The sequence below is a fragment of the Armigeres subalbatus genome, chromosome 1, assembly GCF_024139115.2.
Source record: "Armigeres subalbatus isolate Guangzhou_Male chromosome 1, GZ_Asu_2, whole genome shotgun sequence".
NCBI classification, from domain to species: Eukaryota; Metazoa; Arthropoda; class Insecta; order Diptera; family Culicidae; genus Armigeres; species Armigeres subalbatus.
In genome coordinates this window covers 108,130,719-108,152,836 of record NC_085139.1, presented here as the reverse complement: position 1 = coordinate 108,152,836, position 22,118 = coordinate 108,130,719, and the positions used below count along the sequence as shown (strand labels likewise).

The window sequence follows — 22,118 nt, the reverse complement described above, 5'->3', positions numbered from 1 at the left end:
CCGACGGGAGGTGGCAGGGATCCGTGCTTGCACGAATGTCTACCCTTTGAGATCACTATTCAACTTTGATGTGGAAAAAAGTGTTAACACGAGGCTTTTGCCTTCAAAAGAGGTCCTGAGCACATCACGGACACATTTGCGATCGATTGTCGTTTTTTCCGATCAAAAATTCGTTGATGTTGGCAAATTTTGTGTTTCGTGAATCGTTTATTGACTTTTATTATACATATCATAATTATGCTTTACTGGTTATGTCCATTTATTATGACAACGAACGCGCACTAATTATTTTAATCCGTTTGTTTTGGTTCGTCACTGTGTTTTTATCACTTACTTTCACCCAATTAACCACCACTGATTCTCATAAACAATGACACGCAAGCAACGAGCAAAGGCTGAAACCAATTATATTGCAATAAATTGGCAGCCGCAGACATATGATGCGGACGAATCGGACTTGGAGGAATCTACTGAGATTCCCTGTCCATTAGTATCGACGCATCCTAACTACCCGCTAGAGGAGTTAGAGCTGGACCTCGAAGAAACTCTGCACACCATTCGGGAGCAGAGGACTTCGGGGATAATGATGCCAGCAGATGTCGTAAAAATTAAAAGAATAATTAATTTATTTATGCGTGACATGGACATCGTCACAAGCGATGCCAATTCTCGCTATTTACCCCCTAGCGCGACATGCGAATTCAGGGAACCGGAGTCGGAACCAGAAGAAAACTATGAGTTGATAATTCCTAGTTCCGATTCCGATGAAAATGAAATGTCCTTCAGCGAGTCCGAATCCAATTCGGAAGACCAACTTCAGGTCTATAAGGGAACGAAAAGAAGCCCAGTGTCACGCTTTTCTTCTGGTTATTTTTCTCCCGATTTCACCAGTAAGTCGATGCTTCCTTCATCCGATTCTCCTCGAGACTTACCTGGTAGTGCTTTCTATTCTTCAAAATCGCAATCTTCGAACCCCGAATCCCTACGAAAGCAAACCCGGACTTTTAAGATCCGACGGAAAAAGGCCAACAACAATCTTCGAGCGGAACCCACGGCCAAAGAACTGTGCATGAAACCAACTTCGATTTTGGAACCTAATTCTTCAACGAAAATTCCCTGTTCCGGACGCACACCTGGAACCCACCAAAAAGTATTTTCTTTCAATAAAAAGAAAAACAAATCCAACTAAGAATTAAATAATTTTATTTCTCATTTATTTTCAATTTCCACTCTTACCTATGGCAGATTGCCCAGTTCCGGTGCTGTGCGGGATTACTTTTTGCCCCAGTCACTTGGTGCAATCACCGCCGAAAGGATGAACACCTGGAAAGAATTTGAGAAACCAATTTTAATCATTTTATAACACCCAAGGACAATGGAATTGTTAGTCGGTTGTGTTAGTTGTTATGAGAATCAATCAATTAGCTGTTAGTCTAGTCCTAATGTAGTTTGACCGACGGATGAAAGACTCCGGTCAGTCGTTGAAAAAGGCTAGCATGCAATAAAATGATCCACTTACCTGATTTATTACGGGGATCCATACCAACACTGGTAGGATCGGAGGAAGAGGCGAGGGGTAACAGAAATATCTTTCCCTCATCTTTCTCCCCCTATGGAGATGTTGGGAGGGGATCGCCCAATTGATTTTATTGGCCAAACTAGAAAATTAAATTCCAATCATGACTATGATGAATTGTTAATTGTGTACACTTTACTTACCTGATTTCATCTTGCAGAGTCAAGATGACTGTCACGGTGTCCCGGGACCGTTATGGGTTGACTATGGACCAATATTTCACGAAAAGATTCCGGTCGCATAGTCCAACAACCCACAGTGAATCATATCATTCACCTAAAAATAGACACACAAACACATACGAAGATCAGTCTTCGATATGTTTACCTAAACGTACGTACTACTTACCGATTTAGTCACAGAAAAAGTGCCACTTTTCACTTCGTTATTTTTATCACTACTGCACAGCATAAACATAAACATAACGAACAATAAAAATGCTGTGTCAGTTGACTTTGACAGAATTATGACGTTTCGGAGAACTGTCACTAACTGACAATTTGCCCGTCGGCGAATCAATCCCGCCAGGGGGTTCGGCCGCGCACATCGAATGTGATCGAATGTGGTGTACATATTGTAAATAGGGTTGTAAATTTGTTTTTTGATGCGCAACTTGTAAATATTATAAATAATGTTGTCTACCCATAATACGGGATATTTTAATGATTTTAATTTGTTTATTGTATATTTTGCATGTTTTAATTTATTTCATTTTTGTATTTTAATTTGAATATATTGGTGCACGTACGTTATTGTTATTTTATTATATTTATTATTTATATTTTTAATTAGTAGTAAAGCTCAATTATGATATCGCGCGATATAAGTAGAGTAGTTTAGAATTTTAAATTGTTGTTTTGTAAATATTGTAATAGTTTTTAATTGTTTTACATCCACGAACCGATGACGGCCGAAGATGACTTGAGAGAGTGAATTGAAAAAAAAAATGCAAAATCTCTTCGTGCTTTCGCATTTTTTTCATCGGGGTGGTGGATAGTGTAACCGTTTGGTTACAAATTGTTGATTTTTGTTTTGGTATATTATTGTTTGTTTCGGAACCTTCACGTTTCTCGTGTAAAAACAACAGAGCTACCACAGAAGCGTTAGGGTTTGGTACCGCTGTAATAACATGATAACATGCTATAAAATATCCAACATGGCATCATGCTTGGAAGAATGCCATGTTGGATGAAAGCGAATTGCAAAATTAGCGGGAAAATATGGGAAGAATTTTATATAAAAGAGTAGCCATTGCCCAATTTCGGCCTCTTAGTATATCAGGCGTCCGTGTGCTGTGAAGTGGAAGTGAAGTGCAGAATTTCAAGTGAACCCCCCCCCCTTTTCTAGCAGGAGCTAGTGTGAGCTCCGGGGAAAAAGTGTTCAGGTAATTCCCCATCCTGTACTATGGAACTTGGAATTAATTCCTTTGTGTCCTTTAGGACCTCTCTTTTCCTACGTCTTTTTTCAAACTGCTTTCCGTCCAGCACACGGCTCGGCCCGAGAAGCCTTCAGGCTTCCGCGCCTAACCGTAAAAGACCGTGGATCCTCAAAGGAGGACCTATATCTCGGGCCGTAGGCTCTAACCGCAAAGGAGATTTCCTCTCTCGGCCGTCCAAGGTGGCTAAGCCACGGCCGGCCGATCGCGCCTACGAGGGAAGACGCCTGCCCACCATCGTCCAGCAACGCCCACTGGTCCCGTCGGACGACGATCATCCGCATCGCCACTCGCCTCGCTATTCTGGCGAGAATCCTGGCCGCACATCTGGACTGGAGTCGCTGTGTCGGCTATTCCGGCCTCAACATCGAGAGTACCAGCGGTATGTACTGGTACCAACATTAAAATAGGTCACACATAACAAATTAACACAAATTTATTACACAGAACAACACGCACACGCCACAAATAGGAAAAATAAAATTATATCAGAAAAGTGAAAGTTCCCGGTGTTAGTTTTTGTTTACCGCGAAAACCATTGATTACCCAGTAGTTAGCCGACCCTGGGATTGCCGGAGAGTCTCTTGTGTCCTGGTCTGGCCTGGCTATGGATTGTTGACGATTCAGGAAATTCTAGTTTCAACATACATCGTAAGATAGTTTTTATATTGTCTGCATCATTTAAACTTCTGAAGCCTATAGCTGCTTTGAAGGCTTTTTCTGTTGCTCAAAGTTTCGATATGTACCCAACAAACATTCACTAGTTGAACTAACATCAGTGTGATGATTTAATTCAGCGCTGTGTTGAATTATGTCTGTACTATTTCTTATCACAACTTCTGTTCAAGCTTTGGTCACACAATTTTGGCGAAGTTATACAACTATAACATCTCATTTTGAAAAACAACTTTATTAACTCTCGCTTAACTTTTCAAAAGGTCCTAAGTAACATTTTTTTCATGAATTAATTTGAGTACTGCAATCAAAAGCTTTCATGTTTTTGTGTTGATTGCGCTATTCAAATTAAATCACGAAAAAAATGTTACTTAGGTTTTTTTGAAAAGATAAGCGAGAACTGATTCGTTAAACCTTTAATAAGCATTTTACTAAGCCTCAATTCAGCTACATGTGAATTCTTCGAAAATAATAACGCATAGAAGGTAACATCAGTAAGATCTCCAATCAACGTATTTTGAAGCAATTGCTATTTTTATATAATCATTTTAAAATTTACCTAAATCGGGTCTCGAACTGCTGTCATTTGATCATCCACCGGTAACGTTGTCATCCGCGCCATCCATGATTTGTTAGATATGGCTCACTCAATGCATAACATAAATAATCTTATTGCTGAATATGAATCATAATTGGACTCTTATTCAATAAGTCGATCTGTCAAACTACAGTTTGTTAATAACTATACAAGATTTTTATTTCAACCATTGATCAGCCAGTCATAACCATCGCACACTAGGAAAAATACGTAAAAATAATGTCGATAAAAGATAAAATAAAATCCGTCCCCAATGCTATTTATGAATTTATGAAAATAAAATCAATGTATATTCGCCCTTCCTCAGAATCTCTTAATAATCGGTTGCGATATGATTGTCAAATGCTGAGATTATTTCAATTTCGCCGCAATAAAGATCAACATCCATGCGATAATATTGGGATTCCACACATCAAAGATTCAATAATTTCCCGATGTTATTCAACGGCGTTATGTCCGGCTTTTAGTAAATTTCGTTAGTTAGTAAAAAATTAGTTTAGCATGAATGCATGTTTTTTTTTTAATGCTCCAGCAGTTTTGTTCGTTATAATCTCCGACACATTAATAAATCACAAAATAAAAAGCATGTCTTGAAAATAAATCTTTATTTTTCTATAAATCATATTTCCCAAATCTAGTATCCAGATTTTCTCTCAAACTGATAAAGCATGTTTTTTTCCCACTGTGCGATAGATCAGATAAATGTGAAATCCAATGGTTAAGAAGGACAAAGGTTAAGAAGGATGTCTAATGCCTGCTTATTAACTTACTATTCAAACTCAATTCGACCACCCTTTCAGAGCATCACATCATAGTCGAACAGAGAACTTTAAAAATTATTAGTTCAGTACAATGTTAAACTTCCCCAATGTGCTGAAATGTGATAAAACGAAAACGTAAGTTCGACTTCAAATAAAGGTAGTAAACAAATAAATAAGCCATGTCGAATAATAGTTAGATTAAATGCTGAAATGAAATCTGTCTAGCAAATTATTCAGTATCCATTTTATTCAGCTATAAGATCACTAATAAACAATAATTCAACCTAGATGCTTATTTGTAGCTTGTCGTTGTTTGTTGGGTATCCAACAATGTACATAACATCTCCTGTAAGACCAAAAGACATTGTAGGATAGTTTTTAAATATTTTATATTATCCAAACTTTTCTTGAGTTCGAAACTTGCAATCAACATTTGTGATTGTAGCATTTTCCGCCACTCATATTTTCGATATACCATGAGCACCCAATATTTTTTTTACACGGTTAGTATTCCTTAATTTCCCGGGTAACCTGATTTTTCACAGCTTTCTAAATACCACCTGAATCTTATTTGATTTTTTGTGAATTTTTTCATGGGGTTAACTCATAGTTTCATAAACGCTAAAGGTAGTAATCAACTAAAACCCACCCGTGTAAAAAGAACCGGGTGTATAACATTTCCTGGAAGTTTAACAGACACAGTTTGGGAATATTCTAGGTCATTCAAACTGTCTTCTACGATCTTAAGCTTTCAAAGTAGCGTTTCTTGTCTCTCAATGTCTCGAAATATGGTCAAACTTGTTCATCACATCTGCTGCGAAACTGCTTTTGTAAACAAGAGCTTCTCACGTCACTGCTGGGCTAATTTGTGCCCACCCACGCAATCCAGCGCAATTTAATGAAAGAAGAGGGCTCGCTGCTTCCATCAGTGGTGTTGGATTGCGTGGGTGGGCTCAAATTAGCCCACCAGCGACGTGATCAGTTCTTGTTTACAAAAGCAGTTTCGCCCTTTTGAAATGTTGGTGCCGATATATTGGAGCTTTGAGTGACGGAAACCCAAAGTAACCATTAGCTCTATATTCCGCATTTCCGGCAACCCTAGCAGCACACATGTTTCACATAGGTTAATGCAACTTATACGTGACCGGATTCAGTCACAATCAAGTTGCTGCAACCGTTTTTGACTTACTTGTGCTGCTCGGGAATGTAAAGCTATATAAGCCAGGCTCCATAAACCAGTATGAAGCATGTTTGCACTGTAACAGCCTTATAGTCGTACGCACGGATTTTTTAAATGCTTACGGTTACCTGGAAATTCTACTGCTGTGCCTGTAGATCGCAAGTTCTGAACTCAAAGACGATTTTGATGACCCAGGTTATCCCAAAACCATCTAAACATGTTCCTTGATCTTCAGGAATGTATTATGGATATGGATAATAAGCCTGAAGCGACGGAAGAAGCTAGAGTGGTGGCTGTATATCACAAGATCTTAACTCAAGAACAGTTTGGATAACCTGGTCCTGAGAAACATTGTATGGACATGCTTGAATACATATTCAAGTTTGAAGTGACGAGAAAAGCTAGTGTCGTGGCAGTAGAAAGCAAGTTCTGAACTCAAGGACAGTTTGGATGACCCAGGATACATCCAGGATCCAGTTGAATACATATCCAAGCTTGAAGCGACGAAAAAAGCTAGAGTGGTGGCTGTATATCGTAAGTTCTGAACTCAAGAACGGTTTGAATAACCCAGCAGCACACATGGTGTAGATAAAAGTTACAGTAACTCATATGTAACCAAATTTAGTCACATTTCAGGCCAAAAAGTTAGCTTCGTGATCAGATCACTAGATCGCAGATCACAAGTTCTGAACTCAAGGTCGGTTTCGATGACCCAGGATATCCCAAAACCATGTGACCATGTCTCCTGATCTTCATGACTATGTTATGGATATCCAAGCTTGGAGCGACACAAAAAGTTAGAGTGGTGGCTGTAGATCGCAAGTACTGAACTCAAGGATAGTTTGGATGACCCAGGATATCCCAAAACTATCTGACCATGTCTCTTGATCTTTAGGAATATGTTATGAATATGGTTGAATACATACAGGCTTATTCTGCGTCTCGCACGAGACGAAACGACAATTCTCGTCTCGTTGTCGTGTGATACTTCTCGCTCTATTCCGAATGTCGACTCACGCGAGGCGAGACATTCATTTCGTATCGAGAGGTAGGATGAACTGACACCGAATTGAAGTTCACTCGGAGAAATGTCAAAACAAGAAAAGTTCATCGCGTAGTTTAGGAGAAGGGCGAAGGCAGTAATGCTAGATAAATATTATATGTAAATATGCTTCTAATTACAAATATTTGCAGAAATAGTTCTATATTTACACTGAGGAAAATGGACGTATGATTTTCAATCAAACGCCTTATGAAAATTTGCCACAAGGAATCGGTATGAATTTCAATATGTTGCCTTATGAATGATGATTTTCATTAAAAAAAAAAAGCAAAGTGCGGCAGACTGGGTTCGAACCATGGACGTCGGGGTCGGGAGGCCGGTATGTAGACCACACGCCCATCGACGCTTGAATACTCGGGAAGGTAACTGCGTATAAGAAGCACTGTTGGTGGAATAATCAGTCGAAGATTCATAAGGCGCCAGTTATGAATTTCGATAGTCCAGTTCGCTGAGTGTTTAATAATGAATGCTTTTGTTCACCATTTGAGAATTATCACATGAACTACTGAACGAATTTCTAACTAAGTTCGCGACAAAAGTGCTTTTGGTAATTCGCCCTTTTTCGGACATAGTAAAGATTTGTTTGAATGTTAGTTCGCTAGATTTTCTTCGATAAACAAATCAATAGTTTGTAAAAGTTTTTTATTTATTAGTGTAAAAACTCTGACGAGGACGTGCGAGAAAGACTATTTTGATTACGTGATGGCAATAACTTCAAGTCTCTTCAAGCCACTGCGGGAGAAAGCGGATTCCGACCGGAATTTTATCGACGGATATGATGCATCATTAGGGAGTTTTTCCATGCAGAAGATGCTGTCAAGGAGTCGGATCAAAATCATATATTTAAAATTTACTTGGTTCTGGAGGCAGGATCCGTGTTGAATGTATATGGTCCTCAGCGATGGGAATTCAAGTAATTGCCCGTGTTATCCCGGGCGGATGGTTCCAGAATGTTTATGCTGTGTCACCCTGGACATTATGGTATTCTGTACCCGACCGATGCACAGAAGAAGAGAAGAATGCTGATGAAGAAAAGGAGTATTTTTTTCTGTTTGGTAATACTATGATTTGGATATCTCAATATCGTTAATGTATCTACATACTTTGGTTTTAATAAACTATTTTGGAAGCCGTTGCTGGATTTTGTGAAATCTTTCATAGCATCATTTTTTTAAGTATTCGAAAGCCTTTCATTTCATTATTCGGGAAACCTTCAGGATTATGCAGGAAATCTTGGCAAGATTCTGTGGTATTTTTTCCTTCAGCAGAATAATTCAGAATTGTTGTAAATTCTATGGAAACTCTTTCAAAATATTTTGCAGAAATTATTCACAAGATTGTTCATATAAGTCTTCGCCATACTTTTCGAGTCTTACCAGAGATTTAGATAACAATGTATTTGATTGAAATCTGTGTAGAGAGTGCACATCGGCGCCTGTTGTTTCAAACCATCTAATTTATAACTAAAGAAACAATCAGCAAATTAATTAAAATCAGCAACACAGGCCTTCTTTATGGCTCTACATTCCTACTCCAACTCAACCTGCTTTTCAACTTACAGCCTATTCAGATTCCAAAAGTTTACGTGATTAAATGAAAATAAGAAATTAAACTAAAATAAGATGAGTGAACTTTGGCATCAAGATACTATTTATCATGCCATAAAGTATTCTGAATAGGCTATTAGTGTTCTATTAGCATTTCCACTGTAAATTGAAAACTTTTCTACACCCACCATGGCATGAATTGTGTGGTGAGCACTATTAAGCCCTGAAAGTCGAGAATGTTTCTCACTCTAAAACACAATAGATCGCATCGAGAATGGAGCTCAAAATGTCCTGATAGGCAATCCTACGCCTTTGCTCGCAAGAATGACTGGAAACCTCCAGTAATACAGCACACAAGCATATATCCAAACCAACGTGTATTCCTCCAATAATGAAATACATCCAGGGATTCCTTAAAAAACCCTCTAGAATTGTCTTTGGAAATCTTCCGGGAGTTCCTATGAAAAATACCTCCAAGTATTTCTTTGAAAATACCTCCAAGACTTGTTTCAGGAATTGTTTTAAAAATTCCACCAGAAGTTCCTCCAGAAATTCTTTCGAAAACTTTCCCGCAAAATCCTTTGGAAATTCCTTCAGGGATTCTTTTGAAAATTTTGGAAATTTGGTCGAAACTTTTCTTAGGAATTCCTTCGAAACTTCCTTTACGAATTGCTTCGGAAAATTCCATAGAAGTCGTTCAAAAATTCATTATGAAATCATTAAATACCGTCGTCGTGGGTGACAATGGGTCAAATGGGAGTGAGAATGGGTCACTGTTTCAACTATGTACTTAGAATGCTCGTAGATTGGATTGAATGTATCTGAGGGCAAGAAGGCTAAAATATAAGAGACCTTTTTGAACGATTCTGCTATCCGACCTCCAGGGTGCCGGTGAGAGCGATGACTCATTCTCACCCCCCAGACCCATTGTCACCCCCGATTTCGGTATTTCTTTACGAATTCTTTCAAAAAAATCATTTTAAAATTCCTTCAAATGTGCCTTTAGGAATCCCTTCGAAACTTTTTAAAGGATTTCTTTTGAAAATTTCTTTAGGAATTCCTTTTAAAATTCTTTCAGGAATTGCTTCAAAACCCTTCAGAAATCTTTTAGGCCTCATGAAATTCCTTTTTGAAATCCTGTGGGAATTCCTTTAGTAAATAATTTCTTCGAAAATTGAATTAGAAATGTTTTTGAAATTCCTTCGACAATTCCTTCATCAATTCCTTTGAAAATTCGTCAAGGAATTCCTTCAGAACTTGTAGAAGAATTTCCGAGGGTATTGTAGAGAATACTCTATGAATTAGAATAAAAAATATAAGGATAAGATAATAAAGTCAAGGAAAATTTGATAAAATTACATAAGTCAATTTGGCAGCTGATCATCGTGCGGAAAAATGAGAATTCCCATATTTTCTTAATAATATTTTTCCACAAAAAAAAAGTGGCAGCTCCAAGAAATTCCTCCGGATCTTCCTCCAGAAATGTCCCCGGATATTGCTCCAGAAATTCCTCTAAGGACTCCATCGAGTATTCCCAGAAATATATCTCCCTATATTCCTCAAGAAATCTCTTCAGCTATTGCCAAAGGGAATTCCTCCGGAACCTCCTTCAGCAATTTATCCATAAGTTTGTTTAGGAATTCCTCCCGAAGTTCCTTCATGAATTTCTCCATAAGTTCCTCCAAAAGTTCCTTCAGAAATTCTTCCTTAAGTTCTTCCAGTTACTCAAGCAATGCTTGACGAATTGTTACTTCAAGAATACCTTTTGAAGTTCCTCAGGAATCCCTTCGGAAGTTCCTTCAGGAATTCCTTCGGAATATCCTCCAGAAATTCTTTTCGAAGTTCCTCTCGGAATTGTTCCGGAAGATCCGGACTTCCTCCATAAGTTCCTGCAAACATTCCTCCGGAAGTTCCTTCAGGAATTGCTTCGATAGTTTCTTCAGGAGTTCTTTCGGAAGTTCCTCTAGGAATTGTTTCTTCGAAAAATCCTTCAGAAGGTCCTCACGAATCCCTTCGGAAGTTGCTTCAGGAATTCCTCCAGAAGTTCCTCCAGAAATTCTTTCGGAAGTTCCTCTCGAAATTATTTCGGGAGTTCCTCCAGGAAATCCCACAGGAGTTCCCCTGGAAGTTCCTACAGGAATTCCTCCGGAAGCTCCTCCATGAATTCCTCCGGAAGTTCTTCCAGGAATTCCCCCTCAGAAGTTCCTCCAGGAATTCCGCCAAATTTTTTTTCCAGAAGTTCCTCCAGGAATCCCTCCAGAAATTCCTCCGCAAGTCTCTCCAGCATTTTCTCCAGAATTACCTCCAGCATTTCCTCCGGAAATACTTCCAACATTTCGTCCGGAAATTTCTCCAGAAATTCCCCCGGGAGTTCGTCAAGATTCCGTTGAAAATTGTTTCAGAATTTTCTTCGGAAATTTCACCAGGAACGACCCTACAAACATTGGAAGCTGAACAAGGACTTATTCCGTTAAAAGTAAGCTTCTCCAGCTAAATAATTAGCTTGTTCAGCTTAAATTGCTTGTTGTGGAATTTGGAAATTTTTGCAGAAATTACTCCGAAATTCCTCCTGGAATTCCATCGGAAATTCCTTCAGAATTTTCTCTAGATTTTTTTTCGGAAATTCCTCCAGGAGCTCCTTTGGAAATTCCTCCAGAAGTTCCATACACGTTACGTAAGTAATTTTTCTGGGGTTTTCAACCCTCTTTCCCCCCATGTAAGATTTTTCCCATATAAATATTTTTTTATTTATATGGAGCGTAAGAGAATGGCAGACCCCCCTCCCCCATTACTGCTTACGTACAGCCCCTTAGCAGTTTCTTTGAAAATTCCTTCAGTATTTCTTCGGAAATTCCTTCAGGATTTCTCTAGGAAATTCCTTCAGGAATTACTTCGGAAATTCTTGCATGAATAATTTCGGAAATTCTTTACGAAATTCCATAGAAAATTCCTACAGAAATTCTGGGAAATCTTTCGGAAATCCTTTTAAGAACTTCTCTAGGATTTTTTCGGCTATTCTTTTGGAATAACCTCTATTTACATCGGAAATTCCTCCAGGAATTCCGTCAGAAATTCTTCCAGGAATTTCTTTCAAGATTACTCCAGGATTTCCTTCAGAATTTCTTCCTGGATTTTGCTTGGAAATTTCTCCAGGATTTCTTTCCGAAAATTTTCCAGGTGATCCGTTAAAAATTCATATAGGAACTTCTTCGAAAATTCTTAAAGGAATTTTTGGTAGAATTTCTAAAGGAATTCATGAAAAATTTCCGAAGGAGCTACAGGGTGAATTTACGTAGGAATTGCTGGAGGAATTTTTGAAAGAATACCCGAAGGAATCCCTTAAACAAATTCTGGAAGAATCCCTGGAAGAACTTCCAATAGAATTTCTGGAGGAATTTTCGAAGGAATCCTTTATGCTATTTTCGAAAGGACTCCTGGACGAATTTCTGAAGAATTTCCTGGATGAATTTTTGAAGGAATTCCTGGAGGAATCTTCAAATTTTGAAGCTAATCCAAAGCGTTTCCGGTATAAATGTCCAATGGAATTCTGTAAAGAATTTTCGAAAGGATCGTTGGAGGAATTCGAAAGAATTCCCAGAGGAATTCCCGAAGGAATCTCTGGAGCAATTTCCGAAAGACTCCATGGAAGAATTTCCGACAGAAAATTGTTCGAAAATTCTTTCGGAATATGTTCCAGGAATTCCTCCAGAGACTCCTCCAAATAATAATTCAACAATCTCTCAAGGAATTCTTGACTCGAGTCAAGTACGAGACACTGAAGACGACCTGGAAGTTACTGTTCGGTCGAAATACGTATCTGTCAAGGTACAATCAAGAGTGGAATTAAATGGGATAGTACAAACTCGTATTATTACAAGTGAAGACATTCCACTAAAAAGCTCAAAAAATATTTCTTATCAACTGTGGAAATGCTAACTAAGCAAGCCAATTTGAATGTAGAGCCATTGAAGTAGAAGAAGACTCATTCCCGTACAAGAATTTATCTTGTGAAACCAAAAGATTTCCAAGAAATATAAGGAATTTCCATGGAGGAATTGCCGAAGGGCCGAAAAAAATCATGGATCAATATATGAATGGTCGGGTTAATTCCTGGAGCAATTTCCAAAAGAATCCCTGGAAGAATTTTAGAAGGAATTCCCTGGAGAAATTTCCGTAGAAACCCTGAACTTGGAATTTCTGGAAGAATATAAAATATTACAAGACGTTGTTGACAAAGAAAAATTTGCGGCTAAACATGCGCTAAACATGTAGAAATTTAGTATATTTTTTCTTTGATCTTCGGATAAAACTTCCATGAAACTCTAAAATAGTTTTCCGTGCTCACTACCGTAGAAGATAATTCGGAGAATTTATCCGGTAATACAAAAAGACCCCCAAGAAATTCTAAGAATTTCACGCGGAAATTCAGAAGAATTCAGACCCTTCATTTATGGCAATGAATATTGATTAAACCAGTCATAATTAGTTATGGTTATTTAAGTTTGGGGCCAATATGACCCCAACAAAACTAATTTTCTATTGTCCAGATTAACAGTTTAGTTTAGATGTTGATGCAAAAATAAATGTTTTTGAGCAACTCAATCTCAGAAATGTGCTTTCAAATTACAAATAAACATTACAACAAATACTATCCACATCCAAACTAAAGTTTAAAAAGCCCATTTAAGAACTCCATCATCCGATTGCCGGTTCACTTCATTCTCCTTCGAAGAACTCTCGCCCTCAGCCCATCGACAACATTTTCCCTCATCCGATCCCACATCCATATTAGCAAAGTAAACAGATGTAAATTAATGGAAATAAATTAGTTATCCTCTCCAATGTTCTTATTTTATTTCTTTTTATACTGCACGAGAAAAGCACTAGTATTACTAGGTGAATTGATCTGGATTTTTCGTTTCCGGACCATTCTCGTATGCTTCTGACGTATCTCGCATGAAATTCTCGTTTCAATCAGACATTTGTCGACATAGAACGACTATCAGAATGCACTGAGAGTTCATCGAGGTTCATCCACATCGACAATAGACTAACGCAAAATGAACTCCCCCAAGAAATTATGACATTTGAGCGGGTCGCATAATGAACGTTAAATGAACTTTTGTTCGAGAAGACGACCCGCTCAAATGTCAAAATCCATCGGGTGAGTGAATTTAATGAACCGCTGCACAGGTCTATTGTCACTTCACTCGGCTGTGGGAATCTGGTGACGCATACGACTCGACTCGTGTCGATTCGCACGAGACGCAGAATAGACCTGATAACCAAGCTTAGAGTGACGAAAAAAGCTTGTATGGTAACTGTAGATCGCACGTTCCAGACTCAAGGACAGTTTGGATGATCTAGTACTACCCGAAAAAATATTTTTCAACTTGTTTTGTCAGTTATTAATCACGAAATCAAATGGAACATATCAAATTTACTGGGTAATACCGCATAGAAAAATTTTGACCTGACAGAGAATCCTCCGAAGGATTTTTACGAAGGTTTATCTGAAGATACTAAGAAGATGATTAACGGGAAATGTATACAATTTTCCTTATCAAATTTAGAAGATTTGTCCGCCGCCGTCACCGACGGTTTTCGGACCTTCGCATAATTGTGATTTTAATATTTGCGCAGAAACACTGTCAACCGTTGTTATTTGATATATACTTATATAGGTAGTGCCAGAAGGATGTTGTTTAGGATGTTGACTAACTTTATGAAATGTCCTTTATGCCCCATGGATTATTTTTGTTTGTGAATCTTCCACATACACCCTAACGGACAAGCGCGTGCGTGAGGCCCCGTCTTCTCTGATGTCCAAACGTTGTACGTTGGCGCAACGTCGAGGCGATAATTCAATAATTACAGTTTTTCACTGCTCACTCAAGACCCAATAATATCTTTTGTTGGCCGACAAACGACTGGCGTCTGGTGGAGAGCGTTGATTTTTTTTTCATAAGAAATTGAAGCTGATTGCATGAATGGGGTGATTTATCGGAATACGGAACATTTAATCCATTCAGCTGTCAGTTGGGTGATTTTGCTTCAATAGGATTTTTAGAATTTAGGAATGAAGCAAACCTCTCCCAAATACTGTTAGGATAGCTCGTTATGAAATTTGATACCCTAGTTCGCTTTGACAATCAGGTATATTTTCAATCTTTATGTTAATGCATGTTCCGACACTACAATGAAAACTATTCCGTATTTCAATATCTCGAAACATGAACAATAGTGATTATTCAGAGTCAGAGATCTGATTAGAAATCCATACTACAGTTTTCCCAGGTTCTTGTTGACCGTCAAAACAACATTGAGGTCAATAAATCAACTATCGCATCACATAAGTAACCGTTTACTGACATTTGATGAGCAAAGTTTTTGTGAGTATCATTTTATTATCAATTAGTAATGGACCAATAACTAATTCCAGCGGCTAATTTTTTTTAAATGTATGCAAAAGTTAGATACTCTAACGCCATTGATATTAGAGGCAGGCTTTTCTTGCATTCATAAATTCAACAACAAATTTGAAAAATTTAAAAATCATGTCCAAAAAAATCACACGCTCCTACCTGTGACCTCCTTGCCTCGGTCCCTCCATCCATGTTCAGTTTTTCCGCTGCACCCATTGTTATTTCCCCTGCAGCCGATGAACAATTATTTTTGCGCTATTTTCTCTTGCATGTTATTTTTTCCTACGAGCATCCTGCATTTGCCACCAGCCAGCAGCTTGGCGTAGTTATTCTCAAGTGAAAATCGCATCATATGTAGGAAATCCCCCGTTTTAATAGCGGCATAATGCTAACAAGCGCGACCTGTGTGTGTACGCTCTCTCCTGCACCGTTGCGGAATCGTTCATTCGGATCTGCTTCCCATCAGGAATGCAGTTTCCGCCGTTTGGACCCGTTGTCGTCGTCATGTGCGATGCTGGTCGGTCGGTCGGTCGTCGTCGTCGGGGTGTTTCGATAGGAAGGAGATAGAACACGACGTGCTACCGTGCAGGACTTGGCTGGTTCACTCTTTTGGGCACGTTATAACTCATCTGAATATTACGTTGTCGTCACCATCAACCAAATCCCATTGTGGTGGTGGCGTGTACGTGACTCAACAATTGGAAAAATAATGAAAGGAAGACTTTCTTTTCCGCCTTTTTTCCCCAAAAATTCCCAATAGGGATGACAGACAATCACGACGACGACGACGGGTCTCAGCAGTGCGCTGATGTTCATTCCTGATGCGAAGGGAGAACCTTCGCGCATAGTTGATGAGTAATTATAATTTCTTTGGTTCTCATTATTATTCGGAAGATTTTTTTTCATCGACCCAGCAAAATTCCGAGGAAAAATAGGAGTCTTTTCCATAAAGCATTGTACCACAAATGTAAACAAACGATGAGAAAGCACCTTGCACTGCTATATCCAGAACCATGTGAACACGCAGGAGAAACGGACGATCGTGCTCACATCATGTTTTTTTTACTGTTTGTACTTTGAAGAGGTCGTTGCTGGTGGTGACTTGTACAGATCCATCATCTTTTTTCGCAGTTTCAAAATATATGAAAATATGCATTGTATATTGATCCGATACAACAGGGAAGGTTAATACATTATATGCCGGAACTGCTTTTGCAGTTTTTGCAAACCATAACAAAGTTTGCTGATAAGTAATTAAATGCTAATTGGATGTTTATGCACATCGATAATTTTACATTTTCTGAATCTGCAGATGATAAACAAATTTATGCCAAAATATCAGCATTTACTGAGTCCACATATGCACCAAAGAAACATCAACAATAGTACAGTTTAAAAAAAACTACCCAAAGAGTCATTGAACATTCATTCCCCATTGCTTCTAATTTTAATGAATCGTTTAGGATTCATTGCTTTTGATTTCGACACCTTGTCAAGGATAACGATGGCTTTATTTTGAAGAAGCATTCGAAATTTCGACAACCTTTTTTTTCCCTTCGGACTATAGTCAAACCACGTAGCAATCACGGCGATAACGATCATCATCATTAAGATAAATGGTTCCTGTTTGAAATTCATCACGAAAATGTTTGCAACGCCCAAAACACCCGTTTCTAAGAAATTCAACCGTCCACGGCGTCAACGTCTTGATCTTTGCTTCAGGCGCCCTTCTTGGATTTGCCCTGTCCCATCATTAATTTCCATATTCATATTCTCGCGCGTTCGGTTTCCTTTCGGTTTGCCCTCTTGTCGCTGGCAGAAAATTCATCTTCCCTATCGCAGCACCCAGATCTCGGTGCTGTTGATGGGCGGTAGTGCGGTATAACCCCTTTTCCTTTGGCAGCCACTTGAGATTCGCGAAAATTTGTCGTTGATTCCGCTCGTACCATCCCGTGTGTCCTCCGGTTCGGTCCAACCCGCATTGCGCTCAAGAGGGTATGAATTTTGAGCATTCATATCTTCAGAGCCCTTCATAGTATTTCTTTCCTGTTTCGCTGGCCGTGTTCTTCTGCATCTTCGAGACGTTAGTCTTGGCTGTATTCCGGAAGCCAGTGGAGAGAACCGACGACAAGTGGCAATTGGTGCAGTCAACCAAGACGGCGATGGGTGACAGTTTTGCAAAATATGAAAAAAATCTTACTCATGCAAAAAAATGCAGAACCACCCTTCGAAAATCGGAGCCCAACATCTATCTCGAGAGTACCTACAAGTTGTCGTTCGTGACTTTTCTTGGCTTTGCGAGTCCCTTACTGCAGTGGAACATTCTAGCGAAACCCTGAGGGAAAGGGATGAGTTCTTAATGGGCAACGGGCTGGGCACAGAGGCTGGAAGGGCGAGACATTTAATGACGGTGCTATTCTCTAACAACAGTGCGCACTAATTGCTATTGAATAAATCAATTCTAAAAGGTGGCATAGTGGAAATTAAGGCTGAAATACATTTTAAACTGTACTTTGTTAAATAAAAACCAATACCTATTAGTTGTAGCTCAGCAACAAAAGATCGGACTGTCCATAAACACTTCAACGACACAAGCGGAAATGAACATTGTATTGACGAAGTATTGATATATTGATGAGTCTTTTTCTGTCATAGTTTCACGAAACATAACACTCATATGTTACCTACTTACAATAATACAGCATTCATTCTCATTTCTAATCAAGTCAATAAATCGAAATTATTAGCTGGGGACTTACCCACAACTGCAACTAGCGTAATTTGTTTCTTTCTGCATTGGCAAATATCTTCTATATAATAAAAATGAGTTGAGACTTCCTTCCTGACGATTTAACTCGCGAACGGGTTGACCGATATGCAATATTTTTTCCCTAATCGATTCGATATGGGATTCGCAAGATTTGTATGTACAAAAAAATGGTTAATTTTACAGTGAAATGTAAAAACAATCATTAGATTACAATTTTAGATCATCTGTTGAGGAAAACAAAACAAACGCACGGAATTGAGTGCGGTGCTGCAAATAAATCATTGTGACATTTGCAACACCCGGGCAAAGCTGGGTTTCTTTCGCCAGTTTTAAATAAACTTAATATTAACATTTAAAAACTTAATACTAACACTACAAAATTTGAATAGAACTGGTTAATTAATAAAAATGGTCGGCGAAAAAGGAATACTTACTTGATACTTGATGGGCTACAGCTCTTCGATGAACCTACGCCGAATGGAGTATCCTTCCCCACTGGACTCGATCCTGAGCCAATCGCTTCCAGTCGCCCTGAACATTGAGCGCCCTCAGGTCTTCTTCAACTGCAAAAAGCCATCGTGTACGCGGCCTTCCACGAAGCCTGCGTCCTCTTCCGGGTTCTCTACTAAATATTATCTTTTCTTGACGTTCTTCCGGCATATGAACAACGTGACCAGCCCACCGTAGTCTAATGTGTTGTATAAGCTTATAAGCTTAATAATATCCAGCCCTTTATACACCTGGTACAATTCGTGATTCATGCGACGCCGCCAGATACCGTTCTCCTGTTTACCACCGAGTATTGTCCGCAGCACCTTACGCTCAAACACTCCGAAAGCTCTTCGATCAGCCTCCTTTAACGTCCGTATAAAGCCACCGGAAGAATCAAAGTAGTATACAGCGCGAGTTTTGTTTTCGTTTGCAGACTACGGGACTTAAGCTGGTTACGAAGTCCGTAATAAGCCCTATTTGCGGCTGCAATACGCCTTTTCATCTCGCGGGTAACATCATAATCGCACGTTTACTAATGTTCCAAGATACACAAATTCCTCTACCTCTTCAAATTTTTCACCATCCAGCACCATTTCGCTACCACCACCACTAATGACCCCACATTGATTGCCAGCGACCATTTACTTCGTTTTGCTGGTATTGATTGTGAGTCCAATCCTTGCTCTCTTAAAACGCACAAAAGCCTCTTCCACGGCTCGGCGATCGATCCCGATAATATCGATATCGTCCGCAAATCCCAGGAGCATATGCGATCTTGTGATAATGGTACCGCTTCTTTGCACACCAGCTCTCCTAATCGCCCCTTCGAGCGCTATATTGAACAGTAGACTCGAGAGTGCATCACCCTGCTTTAATCCATCTAAGGTAACAAATGATGTCAAAATTTCATCCGCAACCCTTACACTTGATTTCGATCCGTCCAACGTTATACGAATCAGTCGTATCAATTTCGCCGGAAAAACATGTTCAAGCATAATTTGCCATAATTCATTCCGTTTCACTGAATAGTACGAAATCAATAAACAGATGATGTGTCTGCAAGTTGTACTCCCGGAATTTATCAAGGATTTGTCTCAGGGTAAACATTTGATCCGTCGTTGATCGGCCCTCACGAAAACCTGCTTGGCATTCGCCAATGAAGGACTCCTCAAGCGGTCTCAATCTGTTGAATAGAATACGGGACATAATTTTGTACGCCGAATTAATGAGGGTTATTCCTCCAGTCTGTTCTCTTTCTTAAAGAGTGGGCAAATGAGGCCGTCCAACCAGCTAGCAGGCATTTCCTTGTCTTCCCATATTTTCGACATAATATGGTGCAGAAGTTCATAAAACTGCTCACTGTAATGTTTGAGAAGTTCAGCCGGGAGCTGGTCCTTCCCCGCAGCCTTATTGTTTTCCAGCTCTTTAACAGCTTTTCTAACCTCATCTAGTGTAGGTGACTCCACAGTTTGTCCATCGTCGCTAATATTTATTCTGTTCACCGATGCACCGTCACTTCCGCTATTCAACAAAGTCTCGAAGTGTTGCTTCCACCTGGCAGCCTCTTCTGTTTTATCTGTCAGCAAATTCCCTTGTTGGTCGTTGCACATGACGGGAGATGGCGCTGTCTTTCTCCGCACGCCATTGACAGACTCATAAAACCTCCGCATATCGTTCTGCTCCATTTTTTCCTGAGCCTCGCTAATCACATGTTCTTCATATTCTTTCTTCTTTCTGTGGTGGGTTAGTTTTTCGGCTGCTCTTGCTTCCTTGTACCGATCTCTATTCGATCGGGTACCCGACACCAACATCCGGCTTCTGACAACGTTCTTCTCAACACTTCAACAACACTCCACGTCGAACCAACCTGTCCTGGGTCGCCTCTGTGCAGTGCCTACCACTTCTCGTGCTGTTGTGCTCACCGCTCCATTGATCGACTCCCATAGATCGTTGATGTTGTCGCTAACGTTGATTGAACTTATCCGTTCGTCTAAACTTCTGGCGGTAGCTCGAAGTAGCTCGAAGTTGTTCCCGTCCTGCTCGTTCTTTTTTTGTCAACAAATGGGCATGAGTAGGACAGGGAGAAACTTCGAGCTACTTCAAGCTCTCATTGGACAGCACTATTGTAACGCATCGTTCGCTGTGATCTTTCGTTCGATACAGTTGACAACCGTGATCGAATTTTACTGACAACGAGGTAGTTATCAGAGTCAATGTTCGGACCTCTGAATGTACGCACATCGATAACATCCGAGAAATGGCGCCCATCTACCAGAACATGGTCTATCTGATTGCAAGTTTCACCATTTGGGTGTCTCCAGGTGTGCTTTCGGATGTTCTTTCGTGCAAAGTAGGTGCTACTGATGGCCATCCCTCTGGCAGCAGCAAAATTTACTAGCCGTAGGCCGTTGTCATTGGTAGCAGAATGAAGGCTCTCCCTGCCGATTATGGGACGGAAAGTCCTCTCTACCGACCGGAGCGTTAGCGTCTCCGATAACAATTTCCACGTCATGCTTTGAGCACTCTCCATAGGCTTTATCAAGACATTCATAAAACGTGTCCTTCACGTCGTGAAGGCTCTCCCTACCGATTATGGGATGGAAAGTCCTCTCTACCGACCTGAGCGTTAGCGTCTCCGATAACAATTTTCACGTCATGCTTTGGGCACTCTCCATAGCACAGTGTTCGATTTCGTCGATTTCACGATCAAAATTGAATAACTTTGAAACCGTTGATTTTGGACGTTTGGTGTCTTCTACAAAGTTTTTAGACATGAAAAGACGCATCTTTTGATGTAATGAAATTGATGATTAATCCACCTACAAGTGAGATAAAAAAATTCTTTTCGCCAATAACATAAATAGAGAATTGATTTCTTCAGAAGAGGTGTAGAGTTCGACATTGCGAGAAACTTCGTAGAACATTCCGAAGATCTATCTATTAAAGGTATGAGCGTTATCAGAGGATGACCCCTTTAAAAACAGTTTTTTATTAAACTTTTCAAACAGATTTTTCACATTTTCGTGATCTTCTACAAAGTTATTCGGGTCGACAAAATACGCATTTTGATTTCTGCAGAGAGTTTCTAGCTTTTAAACTAAAAAAGTTATTTAAGTTTTTCTATTCTTTTAGGCTAACTTTTACCTTAAGTAACTCCTTCCAGCGCAAAATGGCGCAGTTGGTTCAGGTGGCATCTGAAAGTCCTAGCTTTCTGCTACAACTGATGAAACGGTTGTTTTTTTTGTTGTTCGAATAGTTGAAAATATTCGATCGAGTCTGTATCATTTGTGCTATTTTGTGTATGTTTTAAGGTTCCCCCAAACACACGCGATGCGACAGTCATGACGCGATTCTATCGCTTGGCGACTGCGATTCTGTCGTCATTGGTATGGAAGGATAAATGGAACATTGCTTGCAGCGACCCAGTCATAGAATCGCGGCGACTAGTTGTCGCCGTCGCGGCGATGAAATCGCGTAGGTCTGGGGGAGCCTTTATTTGTTGTTTCTGTGTCTGGACCCAAGATGAAAGCCTGAAAGTAGGCAATACAATGTTTAGTTGTGATTTCTCTCAAGTTTGTTCCAGACACAGACATCGA

The 22,118-nt window shown here is 39.6% G+C and overlaps 1 protein-coding gene across 1 annotated transcript; it reads left to right on the top strand.

The window, feature by feature from the left end:
• Positions 1-370: 370 nt before the first annotated feature.
• LOC134206412 (uncharacterized) lies at positions 371-1,177 on the top strand (the record flags this gene model as incomplete). Its single annotated transcript, XM_062682128.1, has 1 exon — positions 371-1,177. A coding segment is annotated over exon 1 (807 nt), but the record flags the coding sequence as incomplete, so codon positions are not given.
• Positions 1,178-22,118: the final 20,941 nt, after the last annotated feature.